This window comes from Microtus ochrogaster, unplaced genomic scaffold (genome assembly GCF_000317375.1).
Source record: "Microtus ochrogaster isolate Prairie Vole_2 unplaced genomic scaffold, MicOch1.0 UNK69, whole genome shotgun sequence".
In the NCBI taxonomy this organism is placed as follows: Eukaryota; Metazoa; Chordata; class Mammalia; order Rodentia; family Cricetidae; genus Microtus; species Microtus ochrogaster.
In genome coordinates, this window is record NW_004949167.1 from 1,794,599 (window position 1) to 1,816,107 (window position 21,509).

The 21,509-nt window shown below is 50.7% G+C and overlaps 1 protein-coding gene across 1 annotated transcript in view; it reads right to left on the bottom strand.

Annotated features, from left to right (window-relative positions):
* Positions 1 to 21,509, bottom strand: part of Szt2 (SZT2, KICSTOR complex subunit) — a 46,373-nt gene that overhangs the window by 17,518 nt on the left and 7,346 nt on the right. Inside the window, exons 5-42 of the mRNA XM_026777488.1 lie at positions 18,523 to 18,654; positions 17,578 to 17,719; positions 17,178 to 17,284; positions 13,507 to 13,717; positions 13,154 to 13,324; positions 12,528 to 12,762; positions 12,223 to 12,352; positions 11,339 to 11,481; positions 11,010 to 11,162; positions 10,759 to 10,873; positions 10,323 to 10,540; positions 10,023 to 10,238; positions 9,611 to 9,689; positions 9,359 to 9,453; positions 8,952 to 9,120; positions 8,704 to 8,818; positions 8,497 to 8,610; positions 8,135 to 8,305; positions 7,877 to 7,971; positions 7,533 to 7,656; positions 7,260 to 7,424; positions 6,968 to 7,172; positions 6,606 to 6,718; positions 6,241 to 6,487; positions 5,296 to 5,437; positions 5,087 to 5,179; positions 4,865 to 4,943; positions 4,474 to 4,767; positions 4,148 to 4,289; positions 3,930 to 4,037; positions 3,781 to 3,844; positions 3,423 to 3,608; positions 2,965 to 3,132; positions 2,801 to 2,888; positions 2,611 to 2,682; positions 2,235 to 2,436; positions 1,137 to 1,236; positions 13 to 127 (exon numbers count right to left, since the gene is read on the bottom strand). Of these exons, the coding sequence (XP_026633289.1) occupies positions 13 to 127; positions 1,137 to 1,236; positions 2,235 to 2,436; positions 2,611 to 2,682; positions 2,801 to 2,888; positions 2,965 to 3,132; positions 3,423 to 3,608; positions 3,781 to 3,844; positions 3,930 to 4,037; positions 4,148 to 4,289; positions 4,474 to 4,767; positions 4,865 to 4,943; positions 5,087 to 5,179; positions 5,296 to 5,437; positions 6,241 to 6,487; positions 6,606 to 6,718; positions 6,968 to 7,172; positions 7,260 to 7,424; positions 7,533 to 7,656; positions 7,877 to 7,971; positions 8,135 to 8,305; positions 8,497 to 8,610; positions 8,704 to 8,818; positions 8,952 to 9,120; positions 9,359 to 9,453; positions 9,611 to 9,689; positions 10,023 to 10,238; positions 10,323 to 10,540; positions 10,759 to 10,873; positions 11,010 to 11,162; positions 11,339 to 11,481; positions 12,223 to 12,352; positions 12,528 to 12,762; positions 13,154 to 13,324; positions 13,507 to 13,717; positions 17,178 to 17,284; positions 17,578 to 17,719; positions 18,523 to 18,654 (5,518 nt within the window). The remainder of the gene's footprint in view (positions 1 to 12; positions 128 to 1,136; positions 1,237 to 2,234; positions 2,437 to 2,610; positions 2,683 to 2,800; positions 2,889 to 2,964; positions 3,133 to 3,422; positions 3,609 to 3,780; positions 3,845 to 3,929; positions 4,038 to 4,147; positions 4,290 to 4,473; positions 4,768 to 4,864; positions 4,944 to 5,086; positions 5,180 to 5,295; positions 5,438 to 6,240; positions 6,488 to 6,605; positions 6,719 to 6,967; positions 7,173 to 7,259; positions 7,425 to 7,532; positions 7,657 to 7,876; positions 7,972 to 8,134; positions 8,306 to 8,496; positions 8,611 to 8,703; positions 8,819 to 8,951; positions 9,121 to 9,358; positions 9,454 to 9,610; positions 9,690 to 10,022; positions 10,239 to 10,322; positions 10,541 to 10,758; positions 10,874 to 11,009; positions 11,163 to 11,338; positions 11,482 to 12,222; positions 12,353 to 12,527; positions 12,763 to 13,153; positions 13,325 to 13,506; positions 13,718 to 17,177; positions 17,285 to 17,577; positions 17,720 to 18,522; positions 18,655 to 21,509) is intronic.

Consider the following 21,509-nt stretch of genomic DNA (forward strand, 5'->3'; position numbering starts at 1 on the left):
CACTGGGCAGGGGTGCCCGCTGACGGGAATGGAAAGGCGTCTCACTACGCCAGAGATCTTCTTCACTCTCGGCCACCAAGAGGGAGTTACAAACGTGACTGTCATGAAGGTCCTGAAGGAGCAGTCGCTAGGAGAAGGAGCAAGGTGTCAGAAAACTGAAATACGTCCTACTAAGTGGGTAAGGAAAGGCCACAGAGAATGACCACTATTGCTGAGGTCCAAGGTCAAAAGAACACAGGAGCCTAGTCTGGACTACCTATAACACACTATCAAAAACAAAAGTCCATGGATGTACTGAGGACTAGGAGGCAGCCAAGGACAATCTGCTTTAATACCGGGTCAGCCCTGCATGCCACAGGACAACAGCCTGTGTTGATAACTATGGAAAGGTTACTTCTAGGCATTGAGAACTGAAAGCCAAGAACAGGCTTCTCATCAAGGAGACACAGAACCCATAGTTTCAGATACTGTTCAGTCTACATGGAGAAAAAGGTGATCTAGGGGTTTGGATTGGAGAGAAGCAGACATAGAGAACAATGGCCCATGGTGGGGACAGGTAGCTTGGGGAGTCAGAAACACAATTTTGAATTTCTAAGAGTGAACAATGAAGGGTTTCAGTAATGAGGGTACCAGTAATGGAAGGCACCAGTAGAGAATCTGGTCACCATCTTTCAGTTCTCAATTAAAACTGCCTTATCCAGGAAGTCTTCCCAGATATTCCAGGGTCAGAACCCTGCCACGTGCTCTCCCAGCAGCCTCTGCTTTTCTGCTACAGAATAATTCTCCACAGCTGACACTGAAATCATCCATGTACTTTAGTTTTAGTTGTTCAATGTCTACATGGCCTCTTCTACACAAGCACTATAGAGTTAGGGTCTCTGTGTCTGGTTCTCAGTGATTTCTTGATGCTAGCACAGCAGAAGGACAGGAAACATCTCAAGAGTCACTGGCACGAAAAGAAAACCTTCCAGCTTGTAGGGAATGAGGGAGTAACAGTTTTCTAGAACTTGGGGTGCAAAAAAAAGGTCTCTGTCATTGTTAAGTCTGACACAGACCACCAGGTTCTAAAAGTTTGGTTCCTAGAAACTCCTTCTTCTTCTGCCTGAGTGTCTGAGTCCTGTCCCTGGCTGACTTACCTGGTTGACCTCTCTGCAGATCTCCCCAACACGCCTCACCAGGAGCTGCTGCAGGTGGCGACACTCAGTGCCAGGCCCGCCATCCTCCCGAATCAGGCTCCTAGGCAGGGAGGGTGGATATGACAGAGAACTGCAGTGGGAGGAAGGTTTAGGTGTCCCAAGTGGGAGGGAAGGTCATGGTGCTGGGCCAAAGGAAACCATAATAAAGGAGGTAAATATGGACAAAGGAAGTGAACTTCGCTGGAAAGGGAAAACACGAACATCTCCAGCAGTTTGGAGACCTAAGCTCTATGCTTGCCTTGCCGGCCCCTCATGGAACTGTACTGAGGCCCCCAGCATCCAGCATGCCCCTTATTTAGTCTTAAAGCTTGGTCAAAATGTGGCCTTCTCTTGTGCCACCTCTAAGAATGGGTATTTAGACAGATGCCTGTATTTAAGTGAGTCCTGGCTGTCACTTACTATGACCTGAGCAAATATTTAATTCTCTGTACTGAGTTTCCTCACCTACACTGCTAGGGCAATACTACTGTAGATTATGGAGTTGTTATGTAGATCCCTGCACAGGCTAGACAGGCACTTACATGTTACATACATTTGTTAACTATCAGCCATCAACCTATGAAACTTTTGTGAACTGCAGATGCTCTGAAGGCTCAGGTAGATGACATAAACCCCATCAGCTTTTCAACCCCACTGAGACAGGAGTGTCAGGCATGGTAGCACACACCTCTACTCCCAGCATTCGGAGGCAGAGGCAGGTGGGACTCTATGAATTTGAAGCCAGCATGGTCTATAAAAGTTCCAGGTCAGTTCTATCTCAAAAACAAATGAATAAATAATATAAATTTAAGTGATGTGCTTTTCCTAGAAGATGTGGGAAGATTAGCAGTGGGTCTCAGAAGATCCTACCAAAGCTCTCAGGCTCCCCGCCCCGCCCCTAAACACAGGGGTTCACTGTAGCCCTGGTGACCTGAAACAGACAATGAAGATCAGGTTGACCTCTTCTGACTCTGTCTTTCAAGTGCTGGGGTTAAAGGTGTGTGCCTTTAGACACAAGAGGCTGAAATCATCAGGGTGCAGGCCACGGCTTCTACATACCGTGCATGTGCATATACTTCCACACGATCCTGCAGTATCCTGACGATGAGCCAGAAGTCAGGCAGGGAGGGTCCAGGAAGGCCTGAGAATGAAGGCTGTGGGGGTACTGGTCCAGGTGGAGTCCGAAGTGTGAAGGGGGCTTTCTCACCAAGGGTCTCACTGGGCCCCTCACTGTCTGAGCCACTGCTGCCACCATCGTAACCTGTGTCAAATGTGCTCACATTCATCCCATCCTTAGCTGAGCCTGAGTCTTCTGATTTTCAAGAGCATCAGGCTTGACAGTCTCTTTTAAGTAAGTCCCCTGATACTTTCCCCTATGCAGCCCTAAGCCCATATATCATCAACCTGGGGTGCTCCACCCCCACTCTGACCTTACCTAGGTGGTCTGAGTCCACACTGCCTTGACTGGACATAAGGCTTAGACCCCGGGTAGGCCCAGGCTGACTGCCTGTACAGAGAAAGAGAAATACCTGGTGTGTCTCTGGATCCTGTGGCAGATCTGCTAGGAGAAATGGAAACTGGGAGAGACAGCTATGGCCTCCAGACTATGCTGCCTATCTTCTTACCTCCCTGTGACAAGCCAGGCAGGCTGACGAGGGGGGTGCTTTCAGAATCCTCCAGGGAGCCAGGGACTTGGGGGCTGGCTATCAAGACCTGAAGAGTAGAAATCAGAACTGAGATTTAGCTCCACGCCAACTGCCACAGCTCTTGGTCCTCAAGGCAGACTCACCTCCCCTTCAGCATCTTCAGCCTTGTCTTCATGGCTGTGCCAAGCCCAGGTCGCTGAGGGGGGCTCCCCATGGAGTCCACCTGGTTGTTGGCCAGCTGCCACAAAGAAGAAGCCACTGTCAGGATCCTCAAGGAGAACATGGCCAGGGAGGTGAAGGCGTCGGAACTCCTAGGGAAGGAGCCAAGATCATAGTTTAGGCAGGATTTCTCATTTGACGCTTGGACCATCACATCACCACTGCTGAGGTAAGAAAAGGTGACTTGGCCAAACTCAGCAGGCCCAATAACAAGGTGGGTCTACTGTCCATGGAACTGGGCTATCAGGCAAGTGGGGGAGGAGCAGATGATATGACAAGGAATCAAATTCTGGGGATTCAAATAGAGATGGGGTCTTTCTTTCTGGGATTCAAGGAAGGACGAGCCCCCAGGAAAGCATTAAGTGTTCTGAGAGCGGCTTACCTCCTTGAACTGCGTGAGGGAGCGTTCTGGCCCAAACACAAAACTCAGAGGGGGAGTTTGGCGAAGGCAGGTAGAGCGTCCTGAAGAGCTATGAATGTGGGCAGCTGCTCGGTGTAGGGCGGCGCTCTGGGGCATGCCCCCTCTTCGGAGAGCCCCTACCATCTCATCTTCTAACAACCAGCGGATCTATAGTCAGAATGCAGGTGCAAGTCCTTAGTGGGACATCTTCAACCCCAAACCAAAAGATACCAGAAGATAGACTGCCTTACAGACCAAGAGAGCTCTGCCTCAGTCCTAGGATAACATTAGGTACGGTGCTGGAAGGCTACTGCTTACACTGAAGGGAGAAGGCTCTCACCTCATTCATTGTGTTCTCAATAGCCAGTCTGTGGGGTGTGGCCAGACTGGACAGTCCTGGGTGCCTAAGTGGAAGAAAGGTTTATAAACTAGCTTCCTAAGAATGAAACTGAGGGGGAACAAGATACTGAGAGGGAGATAAGGATGTACCTCTCTTCTTCTGGGGGTGGTAGTGGGGGCCCTAGGCCATCATCTGACCTTAAAGATGATGGCTGCCCTGGGGACCGTGGGAATGAAGTGCTGCTCTCAGATGTTGACCTAAGCAGGGTGGGAACAGAATCAAAGATCAGGAGCTACTATCCTCCTAGGGTTTCCCAAGGTCTCCTTATTCCCCAAAGCCCCAGAGCCTGCCAAGCCTGCCGCCGTACCGATGGTGCTGAGGGTCCGTGGCTGGGGGGAGTTCCACTTCCAGGGGTAACGTCAACACAAAGACATCGAGAGTGATACTGAGGTCCCTCAAGGGGACTCTGCCTCCAATTGGGGGTCCCTCTAGACTGGAGAGTACCTGGCCTGTGAGAGAAGTAAAATCAGGGGTTCCTGTGTGTCCTGGAGCCTGGAAAAAGTGTGGCTTCCCAAGTTCCAAGTGACACTAAGTCATTCTCCCAGGCTCTCCGCTGCCTTCTCCTCAAGGGCAGGCAGGCAAACCAACCATATGGGGGACCTTAGGCCTTCCTCCTGGCTCCTCAAAACTCACCCAGGCAAGTGGGCAGGCTGCAGACAGGCACTGAGCTGTGCTGCCCACGCAACCGCACAGAGCATGTGAGATGTAGGAAGAGGGGTGGCAGGTCATGCATGAGGCTGTCAGGCCCAGTGGGTGAGTCACCCCCTAAGATACTGAAGGAGTCTTCATCGGGGTTCACGGTGTCTGCATCTGACAGAGATGCGGAGTCTAGCCCAGCAGGCCCCTGGTCTGGTTCCCGGCTCTCACGGTATTCCACCTCCAGCTCTGGATCACTTTCGGTGACCACACAACAGGCAGACGTGTCCCCTAGCAACACAAGACATGTGGTCAGCAGAGAAAGCAGTGGGACCACTCAATCCTGGTGTGAAACAGCCATTCTACTTTGACCCGCTTGCTCACACACCTTCCTCTCCCACGAGCTCAGCCTCTGAAAACTCCAGGTCACTGACTTTTCTGTCTACAGTGTCTCGAGGTCCCTCATCCTTGCGAGAGGAAAAGGCAGGTAATCAAAGCAAGACCACCAGGTGTCAGAGAATCAAAATTCAAAAGGACTCAGGTGGGCTAGGGCGTTCCTCTGGGCTCTGGGTCGGGGCACGAGGAAGGAAAAGAAGAGAGAGACTCTCACCTCTCGCCGACTGGATGGAGGGCAATAGAAGAAGTAGTGGGGATTGGAGGGCACTGTGCGGAAGTGGAGGCGACTGATCTCCAGGAACTTCTCCTGTTGTGGGTTTAGAAGGAGGCTATGAGGTCAGCTACCCTTGAAGGACACTAGTCCATCCTCAACCCAGGGAAGAAGCTGAGAGCTGCAGAAGCAGGACTCTACCCAGTTCCCACCTGGATGAGGCCATGAAGGGCATCATGTGCCTCTCCTTTAAGCTGGCAGACATCTGTCAGAGAAATCTCCGGACCAGGGTCTGGATTCCCAAGGACCCGGGTGCTCTGGAACTCAGGCTCACTGAGGTCCTCAGTCTCTATGCTGGGGTTGGAAGAAGCAGATCACTGTCAAGAACCACCAAGTGCTAGAGCAGCAAACATCTGTCTCTCTCTAGAGCGTGCTAGAACAATGGCTTGGGAGGTGATGAGGGGACTCAACCCCCTCTCTCCCTCTGGGCTCTAAGCTCCACCTTTCTTAGAGACAGGGTGCCCCCTTCTGACTCCCATCACCGAATGGAGGGTGGAATCGACAGTGTAAGTGGAGACCAGGAGAAGCAAAGCTTGTTGGGAGAGAGTGTTCACTTAGAGGGGGTCATGGAAATGGGGAGTCTGTGGCTCCAGAGCCCTGGGGGTGGAGTCCTTGACACCCTCAGTATTCTAGTTGCTCTTTTCTCAACAGCAACACACTGTAGAAGCTAACAGCATCGACCGTCCTGTCTTGTCCTTCCCTCTAGCCTCCCTTCGGCAAGGAACTGTGGAGCTGTGGAGGCCACTGTGGGGACCCGGGAATCAACACGTACTTTTGTGCTGAGCTGATACACTCCTGTTAGTTGGGGGAATCTTGACAATTATGGAAGACATCAGGAAAATTTCTGCTTTCACTTCTGGGAATGGGTTAGCCCTAACTCAACTAATCAGAACACCATAATTTAGAAGAGATGGGGCATGCTTGAGAGGGAGACTGTTGCCAAAGCCAAGCGGGACAAAGCTTCACTGAAAATGAAACCAGTGACCAGGCACCCGCTTCTCAGGTGTACTTCTCTGTACTGGAAGGTCTTGCTTATAGGGACTAGGTCAATGTGTCTCCTACAACCCTGCTTAACAACCTTCAAGAACAATCCTAACCTGGACTCAGAAACTAGGATAGCTCGTTCCCGGGGCTCTGGTCCTTCTTCGATGCTACTGCTGAAGGGCCCTGGACTGAGAGGACCAGGGCTTGGGGGTGCATGAGGCAAACCCCAAGTATGGCCACACAGTGCCAGCAGAAAAGAGGTGATGTCCACTTCCTGTAGTAGCTCCTCGCAGGCATCTACAGCTGTCAGCAAATCTTGGCAGGCCACTCTCTGTGATTGTTGTAAGCTTCGGAATAGCCCTAATGGAAGGAGAACGGACCACAGCGCTCAGCCGTCATTGTCCTTCCAGTTCCAACCCTGTAACCCTTGTACTTCCACCCTCAGGCACACGCCTTCCTTGATGATATTCCTGCTCACCGCGGACATAGCACCGCTGTGCGTGTTCCTGCAGCAAGGCGCAGTGGGTGGCTGCCTCTTTGTACCTGGGCTCCATCCAGGCTGAGGATGAGGGGTGGTCCAGGTACTGAGTCCTAGGAATGGGAGGGAAAACAGAGCTTGGCAGACTCCCCTAAATGATACCTTGGCCTCATCAGCCATTCAAACTCCAGAGGAATGTAGAGAGCCTTAGCAAATGCATTCGTGATTAGGAGTGTCTGGTGATCTGTTGGGCGATACAGCTAAGAAGCTGAGTTCCTGAATGCCCAACAGTCTGTCTACACCTGAGTGTGTACCCAGGCCTTGGCTGGAGGAGGCCAAGAGTCAAAATGGAGTACACTCACCGGAATATGAGATCTCGTGGTGCTTGAGGAGGCTGCAAGCCAACCATTTGCTCCCTCAGTGCTTCCAGAGAACAGCTATAGATGTAGACAGGACACCGGGTCCGGGGCCCATCTGCACCCTCTGTCTGAGGAGCCTGGCGGCCACTGTAAGCCAATAAGTCTTGGCAGGAGGCCGGGCTTGGCTCTCCTGGGTCCTGGGAACTGTCTGTGTGGAGAGGTATCCATGATCTTCATATCCGCTATGGGGTTCCCAACCCCAATCTACCTCAACGACTCCAAGTGGTAGCCTTACCACTAGCAAGTGTTACACTGAGGATGGGAACCTGGGACTTTGTAGCCTTAGCTCCAGTCCCGCCCAGGTCTTTCAGGCTGGGAACTGCATTCCAATCCCCAAACTTAGGTTTTGTTTCTTCTTGAAAGGAACCCTCCAGGCCATAGGCTGCCAGATGTTGGACATCTGAAGAGGAAAAGAGCGGCACCTGTCTATCAGTGCTCTCTGGTGGGCTGGGGAGGAGCTCAAGGGTTTGTATCAGTGGGATTGGTGAGGAGGGTCAGCCACTGGTACCTGTGAAGGTAGCTGGGAGAAAAGTCAGAAACACGTGCTGGGGGCTCAGAAGCCTTGCATAGCAGTGCCACTGAGGGGTCTGGGCAGACGGGGAAGGCCTGAGAACCCCAGGAATGCCTACACTCTGTAAGAGACAAACAGGAAACAAGAGCAGCTTACAAGGGGACATTCCAAGTCCCATTCCCCTCTTCCACCCGACCCGGTTCCTCTTAGGTATGGCGTGAAAGGTCCAGAGAGAAGGGGATGTCAGAACTCTGCCAAGGCGAAGGGAGCCTAGGCAAAGGTGTGTGGTGATGGAGGGATGTAAGCATGGTAAGCGCTCAGGGAAAAGCAGCAGTGCTGACCGGGGTAGGAAGGGCAGAGTCTCCAGTGGCCTGGCGGCTGTTGCTTGCTGGATCCTTCGGGGCCGTGTGGCCCCCCACTAGAGGACCTTCTGGACCTATAATGGGGTAGAGATGGTGGGAAAGGGCAGGACCAGCACAGAGGCAGGGCTCTGAGGTGAAAGGGTGGGGAAGGAGGCTAGAACTCAAAGATGGAAACCACCCCGGGGTAAAGAAGGGCAGGGCTGAAGAGTGGCATTAGGAAAGCAGTGGAGAGCTCACCTGAATCACGGCAGCTCCGCCGCAGGATCTCATTCAAGAAGGCAGCCTGGTCAGCGGGAGTCAGTGGGATCTCTCGGTCACTTAGCTCCTGCCCCAGGCAGCTGTGCAGCAGGCACAGCACCATGTCGTTGGTGGGACAGGGCCCCTCGGTGAGAGGCACACCCTCTGGCTCTGCCCGACACACACTCTGCTCAGCAATGCTGCCAATGTCCCCGGCTCCACCCTGACCAGCAAAGCCCTTCCTTCAGCCTCAGCCGCCCTGTCACTCACTCACTGTGCTGGCTGCCCCGCTTTCTACCTTCTGAGAGGCCCAGGTCTGCTGGCCCCTTAGGTAGGGGTGAGTGGCTCCCAAGTGTACCCACCTCTGGAGAGCAGAAGGAGAAACATCTGCAGCTGCTGGCACTGCGGCAACAACCCTAGCAGGTCAAACTGGAAAGGGATCTCATGGACACAGGAGTCTCTTCCTTGGTCCAGTCCTACCGGGAGAGAAGAGGGCACAGTGAGACCCAGGGGACCTATCTGAGGCTGCCTTCTCCCATCTTACTACCCTGCAAACCCTCTCCACTGACCATCTGAGACCCGTGGCTCTGGGGGCACAGGACCCCATTCCTTGCTCTGACACAGCTGTATCAGGTATTCAAAGGTCAGCAGGGAACCTATGCAGGCAGCATCCCGTGGGTGGAGCTAGGAGAGAAACACCAGATGATAGCATCATTCGATCCAATTTCCCACCTCTGGTCCCAAGAAGTGCATAGCTACAGTCTCCAAGCACAGTATAATCTGGTAGGAGGTAGAGGACAGTTCTGGGGTCACTCACAGCTTGAGGGATCTCAGAGTAGGTCAAATCCTGCAGGTGTTTCCAGCTTTCAGGGCCAGGTCCAATTCGTCCATATTGAGGCTCCACCCATACCTCGGTGACCAGATTGAGCTCTGAATCCCCCTCTAGGGCCTCCACCTCCACATCATTGTCATCATCTGTTGAGAAGCTAGAAGAGTAGGGGGTTTACTCCTGGAAGAAGTCCAGTGGCAGCTGGTGGCAGGGGGGATGAGGATAGCCACACGGCCTGCTCAGACAAGCATGTCCCCAGCATGGATCATCTAAAACCAGCAGCTCTCGGCTCTGGTTTGGGATAGAGGTCATATTAGAGTATGGTAGCCAGACATCCAGGTGACCCGGGGGAGGGGACTCTGCAGAGGTGGTTCAGAGGTCAGAGCCTCACCTACCTGTCTTTAGTGGAGGTAGAGTGTGGGGGGAAGAGGATGTACTGGACAACACATGTGTGCTTCTCTTCAGCTGCAGCCTGCCCCAGTGGTTCATTCTGTGGATAAACGGAAGATCCTGTGCAAAACCCTGGCAGTGGAGAAGCCTAGGTCCCTTAATCTGGTGAGGCGGTTTCTAGTAGTCACCACCTAACTGAAGGCAAGTGTCCCAAGGTTCTGATGGTCCTTGTAAGTTTCAGGAGGGACGGCTCACACCTGAACAGGAAGCTCCAAAACCATGTTGATGATTCCTTCTCCGCTACAGGCAAAGTGGAATCCTTCAGAAAGCCGGACCCTGAAGCCACAAAAAGACAGGACAGAGCAGAAAGATGAGGAAAGAGGAATTTAGTTCGGTGCTCCAACTTCCCACCTCCCAGGAGCTGTCATGTGACCTAGTTCACTGAAGGCCTGCAGAGATTAGCAGTTCCTTAGAGTGTTCAGGTCTAAGAAGGACCAGAGGCCAAAATTAGCAGAGCTGGGGAGCACAGAGTGGGAAGGCAACAGCAGGGACTCTGGATCAATAACAGTGCTTGGAGATGGGAAGTGTCCAGCTTGGGCCACTGTCCAACCCAGAGCCTATACTTATTTCTCTCCTTGACCTAGCTGCCCTGCTGGCTTGTAGACGTACTCTGTGAGAACAGAGAGGAGCTGGGCGATGGCGCTGAGCGGCAGGGTTGGGGCCAGGCCTGATGGGACACTCCACAGCCAGCGATGATGATAGAGGTAGCGTGACAGCGATGCGAGGCTGGATGAGGCTGAGCGGCCCGACACCAGGGGCAATGGTCCTGGTGGCTCCAGTGTCAGCAAGAAGGGTGCTCTGTAGTCCAGGGGTAGCTTCTCATACCTGAGAAACAGGGCAGCTCTCCAGTGGATTTCTGCTCAGTCTTCTCTCGTGCCCCGAGGCTTCTTCCCTGTCCTCTATACTGACCTGATAAGGAGCTTGTCTAGTGGTTTATGAAGGACTACAAGACACGGCCGATCAGACAGGGCCTGCTGTGGCCCCAGTGTGGGGGGTGACTTGGAGGGAGAGTTGCCACCACCAATGCCCCCTAGTCCTTTTCGCTTCACCTTGGGTGTCGGCTCCTTACTTTGCACCCGGTGAGGGAAACGAAGGCGCAGGATCTCTTCCTGCAGGCCTGACACAATCTGTGGGGAAATGTGATCAGAATCCCTGATTCCCAAGCCCTCTAGGTCTGGGAGAAGGGAGCCACAGTCAGATAGAGAACCTGCCCTTTCATGGTCCTCAAGCCTCACTGGGTCTGGGGGCACCTCTCCTTACTGAGCTAGGAGGACTGAGGAAACAGGTCATCAACAGCCAGAACTCCTCATCAGATGTCAGTCAGGGCAGTCAGAGGCTAGCTTACCTTATGCCGGGCCTGGGCTGGTGTGCCAATTGGAAACCCCAGACGAAGAACCATACATGGGGTCTTGGAAATGATGCGGACCATGTAGAAGGAGGAAGGGGGCTGGTCTGGGCCACTGGGGAGAAATGGGACTAGAAATGTGAGCAGTCCTGAGCTACAGTAAATGGTCTTCAGGAGTATGGATGAGCTCTGAGGCTGGGAGAGACTGGGAAGAGGTGTGGAGAAGGGTAAGAAAACACCACTTTGCCCACCTGGAGAGCAGCTTGACGTAGGAATAGCCCTCGACCAGCACAAAGCTGCTCCAGTCCCGCAGCAGAGAGGTCAGTGAGGAGTGTGAGATTCTGCACTGGATAGTGCTATAGCGGCCATTGCTGCCCGGGGTGTGCAAGTGCTTAGGGAGTGGTCTAGGGACAGGGTGGGAGAGTGAGGTCAGATGTGCTAGCCCCAATCTCTTCTAGACCCTGAGGTCATGGAAGCTGATGAGCAGGAAGGCTTGGCCACAGTTGGCACTCTTCCCATCAGCCCCATTCCCCAGTGTGTTCCTCCATCAGAGCCAAGGCCCAGGCCTGAGAGTACCCACGTGTCATGCTCCAGGATTAGCACCAGGCGATGCATGTGCAGCCATCTCTGCCAGGAATTAGCATCCATGGAAAGCACTGGCTTCCAGTAGGCAGCAAACTGGGCATGGGATGAGTCGGAACCACTATGCTGAAGGGAAAGCACCTGGGGACAGAAAGATCAGCCCTTGGGAAACAGTTGTAGAGAAGTAGAATACAACCTCGGAGTAGCAAAGAGTTATGCTGAACCCAGTTCAGGAGGTCAGAACTGGGTTGTGGTTAAGGCACGCAGGCCAGTCTGGGACAAAGGCAAAAACTGGTTTTCAGCATGAAGGATATGTCTGGATGACTGACCAGGGAATGGACTGGACAGCCCTGCTGACCCAGCAGGAGGATGGAACCTGCCTATCTTATATTGCTGACTTCAGAGGAAAACTGCTGAGAGTTGGCAAGGCCTAATGACGAGGCCACTGCACACTCCTTTGGTCTCTGTGTTCACTGTACCAGGCTACCAGCTGTAGGCCGAGTAGGAGAGAGTCCAGAACTGAAGTTGTGGTCTTCAAGAAGTACTCAGTTCTCATGGCTGGTGGTGGTTGAAAACAGGTAATGAGTAGGTAAGGGAGGCCCAAGTGGGCTGCATGGAGATGCGTAAGGGCAATGGTAGCCTGCTAGGATATCATCACCTAAACATTCTGCAGAATGTCCATCTGCTAGGATGGTCTGTCTGTTCAGGCCCTCTTTTTCTAGTAATAGTTTTCCTAGGGCATTAGGATGCAGAAAGAGGAGAGATGCTTTCAAGGCTAAAACTGGTTTGGGTACCTTAGACTTGAGAGAGAAGGAACAGTGGTGGTTCTGGCCTCAAGTCTAAACCACATGAACGAGGCTACGGAGTTTCAGGACCTCTTACCGGGGTGGTGGAGCCAGGAGGAATGTAGAAGAGGGGCACTCCACTCTTGGTGCTGTCGGGAAGTGTGAAGTGTTCCGGCACTGAGGAGAAGGACTGAAGGTGGGCCAGCATCTGATCTGTCTGGTTAATGCTGCAGAACAAGGACCAAGCCTGAGCTACAGCAAACTGCTGGGGGCAGATGAAGGGAACCTCGGGGCTTCAAAGAACCCTGGACATGAACCTGGTACACTGAGTCCCTCCTCCCAGCTGCCAGATGTGTCCTTCTACAAGTGGGGTACTCTACATGAAGAGGTGGCCTTATTTACCTCTGCAGTGTGTTCCAGAACCGGCGGATAACATGAGTACGATACAGTGAGCGAATAGGTTGTCTCAGTGCACAGGACACGTCATGTAAAATGTCATAGCCGCCTTCCATTGTCACTTCTACCCGTGTAACTCGAGGGCCCTCAGGTTCTAGGGGCCAGGGTGCCACAGCCACATACTCGATGCGCATATTGTGTTTCCACAGCAGCACAAGCTTCACCTCCAGCTGGGAGCCTCCTGCAGGGGGCAGGAGGGCAAGCGGGGGTTAGAAGAAGCAGGACTTCAGGCCTGAGTCCTACTCAAAGCCTCACGTATCTAATGGAACTCAAGTCTGGCCAGAGTTCCAAACACAGTTCCATACATTTCCAGACCACAGCCTGCCATCCAGTGTAGACACCACACTCCCTCGGCTCTTTACCTTGGGCAGGAGATGGAACTGGGAACTACGTGCAAAGAGAACTCGGCCCTGAAAGCACCTCAAAGCCCACTTGTCTTAAGTGACAAGCAGAGTCTCTCATGAGGACACTTAGATGAGTGGTAGGCGGGTGTCCCCCTTTATCTGGCAGGTCGGCACACATATAAGTTACCAGAAACCTGTGGATCTGTACAAGGGTCTAATGACCCTTACCTTTGGCTAGCGTAACCTCTCGGACACTGTAGCCCTCTCGTAGGCGTACAGACACAGTGCTGACCAAGTCAGCTGGCACCTCTTTCTCAGTGTGCTTCTTTCTGCGCAAGGCCAGGGCAGGGTTGCTGCTTGCGGAGACCAGGTGCTCATTAAACAAGCGGTGCTGAGAACCTGGAGGACCCATGAGGATGGAGAAGGGAAAATGGTGATCTGTCAGCTGATGGATGGGCAGGGAGGGCTATACCAAAATCCCTATGAGAGAAAGTACCAGAGAAGCCAGCCCCAGCTGGACTAGCAGTCCTCCCAGAGCCAAGGCCACACCATTCTATAGCCGCCCTCCCCCACCCACTTACCACAGTAGTATTCAGGGTTCAGGGCTTCCCCACTGCGCAAAAAGGAGTAGAGCAGAAATGCCCGGTGGTAGACAGTCAGACCCAGGTTGCCTGGCTCGGGTTCAGGACAAGTGGACAGGTAGGAGCCAAATGTCGCCATTGCAATGAACTTCATCAATTCCACATTGGGCACATGGCCAAAGCTACAATCGTAAGAGTAAACTCCTCCCACCTGGAGAGAGTGAGCAAGTGGAGACCCTGTTCCACCAGAGGGCCAGGAAAGGGAGAGCAGGAGAGGGAAACTCCTGCTTCTGTATCCCAGACGCTGTGGGGCAGTGGGCCACAGTGCTCCCAGGACAGACCAGCACCCTGTACCTGTCTGCCTATGGAAAACCCATGCCAGCTGGCCATACCGTCCTATGCCCTCCTTCTTCCAGGCCAAACACTATTCTCACTTCTCTATAGATTTTGGCAACTGCTCCACTGGCTTTCTGTCAATTCACTTCTTACAAAGTGCTTCTTACAACTTTATGGTTGCATACAAAACCCTTTGGGATGTTGTTAAAGCACATGTCTGGTGTAGGGCCTGAGAGCCTGCACTGAAAATAAGATTTGGTAATACCAGCACCACGGCTGGAGATCAAGCCACTTCTAATCCATAGGCCTCATTTTTGTCAATGAGGGTTTGTGAACAGCCACACCTACTCATCTTGCACTTTGTGGCTGCTTTCACACTGCTACAGCAAAGCCAAGCAGCTACGAAACAGAAGGCCCACAAAACTTAAATACTCACTGCCTGACATCTGCAGAAAATGTCTGTAGACCTGCTCTACATGACTCATTTAATTTCCTGGCCGTTCAGTTCCTAACCTTCATCTCTATTCCACACACCTGCAGCTGTTCTACACACTGGCCCTTGGCTTCACTTGGAAAGAATTCATCTTTGCAATTCCAAATTGCCACATCCCACGGTACAATACCCCTTTAGCTTCTTTCCACCCTCTTCCTGCTGTGCTTTGACCTCATTGAGATTGTCTGCCAGGTCTTTGGCCTCTTTTATCTCTGAGTCTATCCCGACCATCCTGACCCACATTACCCAACCCAGCCTCGACCCTACGATCAAGCCACTCTGAAATCATCACTGTCAAGTATCTGCCCCATTATTTTCTTCTTACCCCCCAAACCCCAACCAGTGTCTACACAGATGCCTTAGTGAAGGAACTGTGTAGGCTGCTCTATGTCAAAACACAACACCCACCCAGCTACATCTTCAGGACTGTCCTCCAATCGGTCCTCCTTCCCTCCTTATGGATTTATTGTCTACTGCTGAGAGGAAGCAGAGACCCTTGACAGAATTTATCTGCATTTTAACTTCTAAGTCAGTCTCAGAGAGAGAGAGAGAGAGAGAGAGAGAGAGAGAGAGAGAGACTGGTTCATAAAGAATTGTTCCATCTGTTTCTAGAGATGTTTCCCTGTCAGTTTAGAGATTTTACACTACCAGATCCTTTTTCTGTTTATCCCCCTAATTTTTAAACCACTCTCAGACAGGATGACCCTTAGAACTATGAACAAGCAAACAAAAAAGGAAATTAAAATACACAGAAATTCTCTCTCCCAGTCAGAATGGCTACTGTTAAGAAAACCTCAAATGCCAGTAAGGATGCCAAGAGAAGGGGACCCTTACATACTGCCGGCAGGAATGTAAATTGCTTCAGCCATGGAAATCAGCATGGAGGGTCTTCAAAACACTAAAAGTATAACTCCCATATGGCCCAGCCTGACAACTCCGGGATGTGCCCCAAGAACTCTAAATAGGTCAGCACACCAGAGATACCTACATATCTAGGTTACTGCAGCCATAGTCACAACAGCCAAGTTAGATGATCAGCCTAGGTGTCCAATGAAAGATGAATAAAAAATGTGCTCTATGTACACAATGGAATTTTTATTTATTTAATGTGTATTGGTGTTTTGCCTGTAAGTATGCCTATGTGAGGGTATCGGATCCCCTGGAACTGGAGTTACAGACAATTGGGAGCTGCCATGTGGGTGCTGGGAACTGAACCTGGGTCCTCTTAACCACTTAGCCATCTCTCCAGTCCCCACAATGGAGCTTTACTCAGTGATAAAGAATTAAATCATGCTGCTTGTGGGAGGAACACTGATCACCAGAAGGCAATCACATTAAGTGAAATAAAAGACTCAGAAAGCATGTATTTCATTTCTCTCATTTGTAGATCCTAGATTTTATGCAGATAAAATGATTTGCCTATCTATGATAGCATCAAGGAGAGATGACACTGAGGGAACAAAGGATAAGCGAGAGGTGGGAGAAAGTGAGGGTACAGGAGTAAGTATGGCCACAGCAGATGAAATACCTACTTGTATGACAATGTCTACAAAACCTATTACTATGCAATGAATATATGCCAGTTAGATAAAAGAACCATGCTTGAGTGTCCACCTTAAAAAGCAAACTAAACCAAACAGAAAACAAAACAAAATAAAACAAAATGCCCTTTATTTCTTTTTGGCTACTAGCCTCTCCTGTTCCTCACTTCAGGCAAATTTCTCACGTCAACGTTTATCTTCACCTGTTCCTCTTCTGTCCACTGCAATCCACACTTCCTGTATCACCTCTTCACTGAAATGGCTTGAAAACTTTCCGTGACTTCCTGATCAACAAGTCCGAGGGGCACTTTTCATTCCTCGCTCTACTTGATCTTTCTGCTGTTTCTCACTAAGTGAACCACCCCTTCCTTCCAAACCTCCGACTTCTGACATCACACTGCCTCTCATTCCTTGCTGGTGTTCCCTGGGGCTCTCCTGAGACCTCTCAACTCCTGCTGTTTCCTCAGCATCAGGATCTGTGTATCCATCTGCCACGAAGAGCTGCCCTTTATTATCCACATGTGCACACCCTACGCACTTTAAGTGCATCATCTCGCCCATCAGTAGGCACTCTTACAATCTCCTTTGACAGATGAATCCCACCTAGAGAGAAAGCCATGTACTCAATGTCACAGAGCTAATAAACAATGCCAAGGTTCAACCTGGAAGGCTTAATTCTAAAGGCAACGCACCTCACTGCTGTGCGGTGAACTACGGGCACATCTAACACACGCACAGGTTTGAATTTGCCATCTTGTCTTTATCATTGGTAAACTGTCCTTGTAAAACACAAGCCCAACTTTCCCTCCACATACCTTCATCACTCAGTGGATTATACTCAAACCTTCTTTACAAAGCAGAATATGTTATTCACGCCCTGGTTACATCTATCCTCAGGCCTTGCTTCTCATTGCTCTTGCTCCCTGCCCTGCGAGACCATCCATCAAATGAGTGGTAGTGTCCTGAATAGGCCTCCCCTTCCTACTTTGGTTAAGCTGGTCTGAGCTGGGTTTTCTGACCCGTGTAACTAAAGCAGATGGGATTAGAACTGACTCGGATTTCAAAGTTTCTATTTTTTCCCCCACAACGTTAAGAAAAGGGGACAAATCCTGAGGAAAACCAACAACAATGAGAGTTCTCTTCCCCACTGTCACCTACCCTGCTCTAGACCTGGTACCTTCTCCCCAGGAAACCATGTCATCATCTTCACTTGGGAAATCTCGCCTGTAAAACAGTAACCGGCCATTCCTGACTTTGTGAGATACCCCACTTCCCACTCCTCCTTCCTAGAAAACCCTCACCTGCACGAAGGAACAAGCCACAGTGCCGCTGCGGAGCTGGTTCAGTAGTGTCTCACACACAGCAACATCAGGGACACTGGTGACCCCATCTGTGATCACGATGATACCTGAGACAGGAAGAGCGAGCCCTGGAGACCTCAGTGTCTGCCCACCAGCAGTTTACCCGCTCCCAGCACCTTTCTTCTCCCCCTTTCCTCCTGCCCTCCCGCAGGTGCTCCTAGATGGTGTCCTTCCCATCAGGTCTCTGTCAGTGCTGAGAGTCCTGGGAGTATGCTCGGAGTTGGCAAACAAGGAAACAAGGCCTGGGGTTCATTAGTTCTGGGGAAACCCCAGTCGTTGCCAACAACCTTTACCCTTTCTGAACCCATCTCCCACTTACACCAATAGGTCTTTTACTGACCTGCACTGGAGTTTGAGGGCAGTAGCTGCAGCGCCAAGATGCCCTGACGAATCATACTGACCAGCCCAAGATCAGCTGTCACCATGGAGACGCCTACCTTCCGGCCCAAGGACTCCCCTGATTCTGGGGACTGGTCTTCTGCCTGGCCCAAAATTACAGAAAAGGAGGAATGGGACCGACAGCACTGCTGCTCCACCTACAGCAGTATCAGAGTTCCCTCCGCCTTTCTTGTTTGGTACACGAGACTGAACCTATGACTTCACATGTGCCAGGCACATGTCTACCATTGAGTTTACACCCAGCCCTCAAACTGGGACTCAGAACCCAGTACTACCCAGGTCAGACAGGTGCAATCCTAAGTACTTCAAGTTCCATTCTCTGCTCTGCTGTGTGCCCATGCCCAGCATATGCAAAGATGTTGAACCGCAGACAGGAAGAGAGCAAAGTGCCAGATCAAGAGTCAGACTCTACTGAGGCAGTCTTTCCACCTTCCACCAAGAAAGGCTCCTTTTCCTATTTCCCCATCACTGGTCCCAAGTATTCATAACCAGGCAAATACACAGCAGTTGTCCAACACTATTTGCACAGCCACTTCTAAGGTCTCCAAAGTAACGAGGCAGAACACACCAGCAAGTCAAAGAGCTTTATCCTGATTGTGCAAAATGCTAAATAGAGATCAAAGCTGCCCATGGTCACTTCCAGATCCAGGACTGGAGAAGAAGAAAAAAAGAAAAGAAAAGGCAAAACAAACAAACATCCTTTCTCCCAGCAAGAGTCCGTGAGCTGGCTGTGTCTAGCAGGGAGCCTATCCTCCTGTTCACTAGCGCTCCAGCCGTGGCTCACTCTGCCCTTTGCTCTCCCTTCTCTAGTGGGCCATGGCTCCTCTTTACCCTCTGTTCTTATGGATTCTCTGAAGGGCTTCTGCCCGCTTTCTTTCCCACTTACCTGGCTCTGGGGCTCATACTGCTGCTGCAGCATAGTGGCCACCTTATCCTCAAAGAGGCAGAGCTGCTCATACACCTGCTGCAGGAATGCCTCCCGCTGGGAAGGGTCCAAAAGGCAACCCTGCACCAGAACCTGAGAAGCACAAGGGAAGAGCTGAGATGGGGTGGGCAGAGCGCTGGAGAGCACAGATCTATTCTTCTGCACATCTCCCTTTGGGGAGTTCTGACTTCTCACCCAACAGGCACCGCAACCTCACTTCACATCCAGTTCCTCCTCCTCGGTCTACTCAACACCTCAACCCAGAAACCCTGCAGTCCTGCTCAGGAGCTCCAGTCACCGTCCACTCACTCTAGGGTCACAGTGCCGCTAGGTCCCCAGACCTATACTCTGGACTTCTCACTCCCTACCCCTTCAAGGCAACCCTAGGACCTTCCAGTGCCTTCCAAGTTAGGCTATGGATGCTGTCTGTAAACTTCTACTTCCCTGCCTGGCAAAGTCTTTCTTATTCTAATTTCATTCCTTTTTCTTCTTAAATATATTTCGCATTCAAGACTCTTTCTCCAGCACTCGGGAGGCAGAGGCAGGCGGATCTCTGTGAGTTCGAGGCCAGCCTGGTCTACAGAGCTAGTTCCAGGACAGGTTCCAAAGCCGCAGAGAAACCCTGTCTCGAAAAACAAAACAAAACAAAAAAGACTCTTTCTCTGATTAAAGTTCAAAATCCATATTCCCCTCAATAAAAATCCTTTCCTTCCTTTTACCTGGAGTAGATAATTCCCACTCTTCTTCAGGGAGAAAGAAAGTCAGCCACTAGGAACTCACGCTGACCCAGAGGATGCACTACCCACCAAGCCACTGATGTCACCTTTGAAGACTGCTACAGATGAACACCTGCCCGAGCTTGTTCTTTCTTCCTCAAGGCTCTGGAGAGAGGGTTCCTCTTCCTCCTCTTTTTCCCAAAGCCAATCCCCCCTTTTAAATTTATGTATTTATTATTTATATACCAATCCCAGTTCTCTCTCCCTTCCTTCACCCCCACCGCACCTCCCATCTACTCCTCAGGGAGGTTAAGGCCTTCCCTGGGAACTCAACGAAGATTGTCCCATCCCCTTGTTGAGGCAGGATCAAGGTTCCCCCCACGCCGCCCCGTGCCTAGGCTGAGCAAGGTATCTCTACATAAAGAATGGGCTCTACAGAGTCAGGTCATGCACTAGGGTTAGATCCTGGGCCCAAAGCTTGAACCTTTGTCTCACCCATTCTCTGTGGGCTCTTCTGGTTCAAACATGAGTGAGTGTCTCCTGCAGATGGACCTGCAGATGGTCCCTGTGGTGGCCCTCAGGATCATCCTTCCCAGCCCTCCTGCCAAATAACTACTTCTGCTTCTTTGTCCCCTGTTCTCAACTGGGTAAGGGACTCGGGACCCACTCTCCAGGACTGTAAGATGGTGAGCAGAAGGAAATGTCAGGAACCGGAACCACAGAAATGGGAGAATGTGCTCCTACCGATTAGGACAATAGGAGATTGAAATACATCTGGAAAGAATAATAATAAGTATCCCAGCAGGAAGACAAGGCAAGTTGATCAAGAGTTTGAAGCCAGCCTGGGCTACTGGGCCACCTTGGACTGAGATCTTGCTCAAAAGATACCCCCACAAAAAATAAATTCACTAAAAATCCTATTTTTGCATGGAATAATGTTCTATTTATAAAAACAGGACACGAGCCATCTATTTTGGAAGGTACACCATGGTTTTTCCTCCTCTTTTGGATGAAGAAATACGATGAGGGAGGATTAACACACTTAGACTACAAAGTCCATAAAACATTAACAACAGTACCTTTTGAGTATTATATTATGGATAGGGTTTGGTATTTCTCTTAAGGAAGCTTTAAAATATCCTTCAGGGAACATATTAGTAACATGATTTAACTTCTTCTTCTTCTTCTTTTTTTTTTTTTTTGAGACAGGGTTTCTCTGTGTAACAGCACTAGCTGTCCTGGAACTACTAGCTCTTGTAGACCAGGCTGGCCTCGAACTCACAGAGATCTGCCTACCTCTGCCTCCTGAGTGTTGGGATTAAAGGCGTGGACCACCACTGCCTGGCCTTTAACTTCTTTTTAAAAGCTTCTTTTTTTAAAAAAAAAAAATGTATTTAACCTTTTTGGGGGGCTGGAGGGCTGCAGAAGCTGATTCTCTCCTAGCCTGTTGGTCTTGGGATCAAAGTAAGGATTTCAGGCATGGTGGCAAGCATTATTTAACTGGAGACCCCTCACTGGCCCTTAACTTTTTTTTTTTCTTTTTTCTTTTGGAATAGCAGGATATTGTTTGCAGCAGCTACAGAGAGAAACAACCTCTCTTTGCCTACAGTTGCTGTCTTTGTTCAGGCCTCACCCTCTCTCCCTTATTTCAATTGTCTTCACAGCCTATTCTCCCTCTTTAAGGCTCTCCCCCAATCTACCTTCTATACTGGCCACATACAGGTGACTTTTCCCTTTGTAAAAATCAAAACTTTTGTGGTTCCCTTCTCCCTATGGCTAACTGTTTTAACTACTGGTTCCTCTGACTGAAAATCCCACTTCCCCTTCTTGAATCATTCATTAACCTTTATGTTTCCCTCATGCCTCAGTTCATGCTCCATGACTGGTGGTGCAGGCTTACAGCCCCAGCCATTTGGAAGACTGAGGCAGAAGGATCATACATAAGGTCAAAGATATACAGTGACTTCAAGCCATGGATAATCTGGTCAGATGCTAGCTCCAAATACAAAGTGTAAAAAGAGAGCTGGAGACATAACTCCAGGGTAGGGCATTAGTTCGGCATGTATGGGGCCCTAGGTTCAATCCTTAGTACCATCCATGCATCCATACATCCATACATGAGCCAGGATGATATAATCTTAGTATCTAAAAAGCTGAGGCAGAAAATAAGAGTGCCAGGCCAGTCAGGTCGATTTAGCAAGATCCTGTCTCAAAAAGAGACTCAGTTTAAAT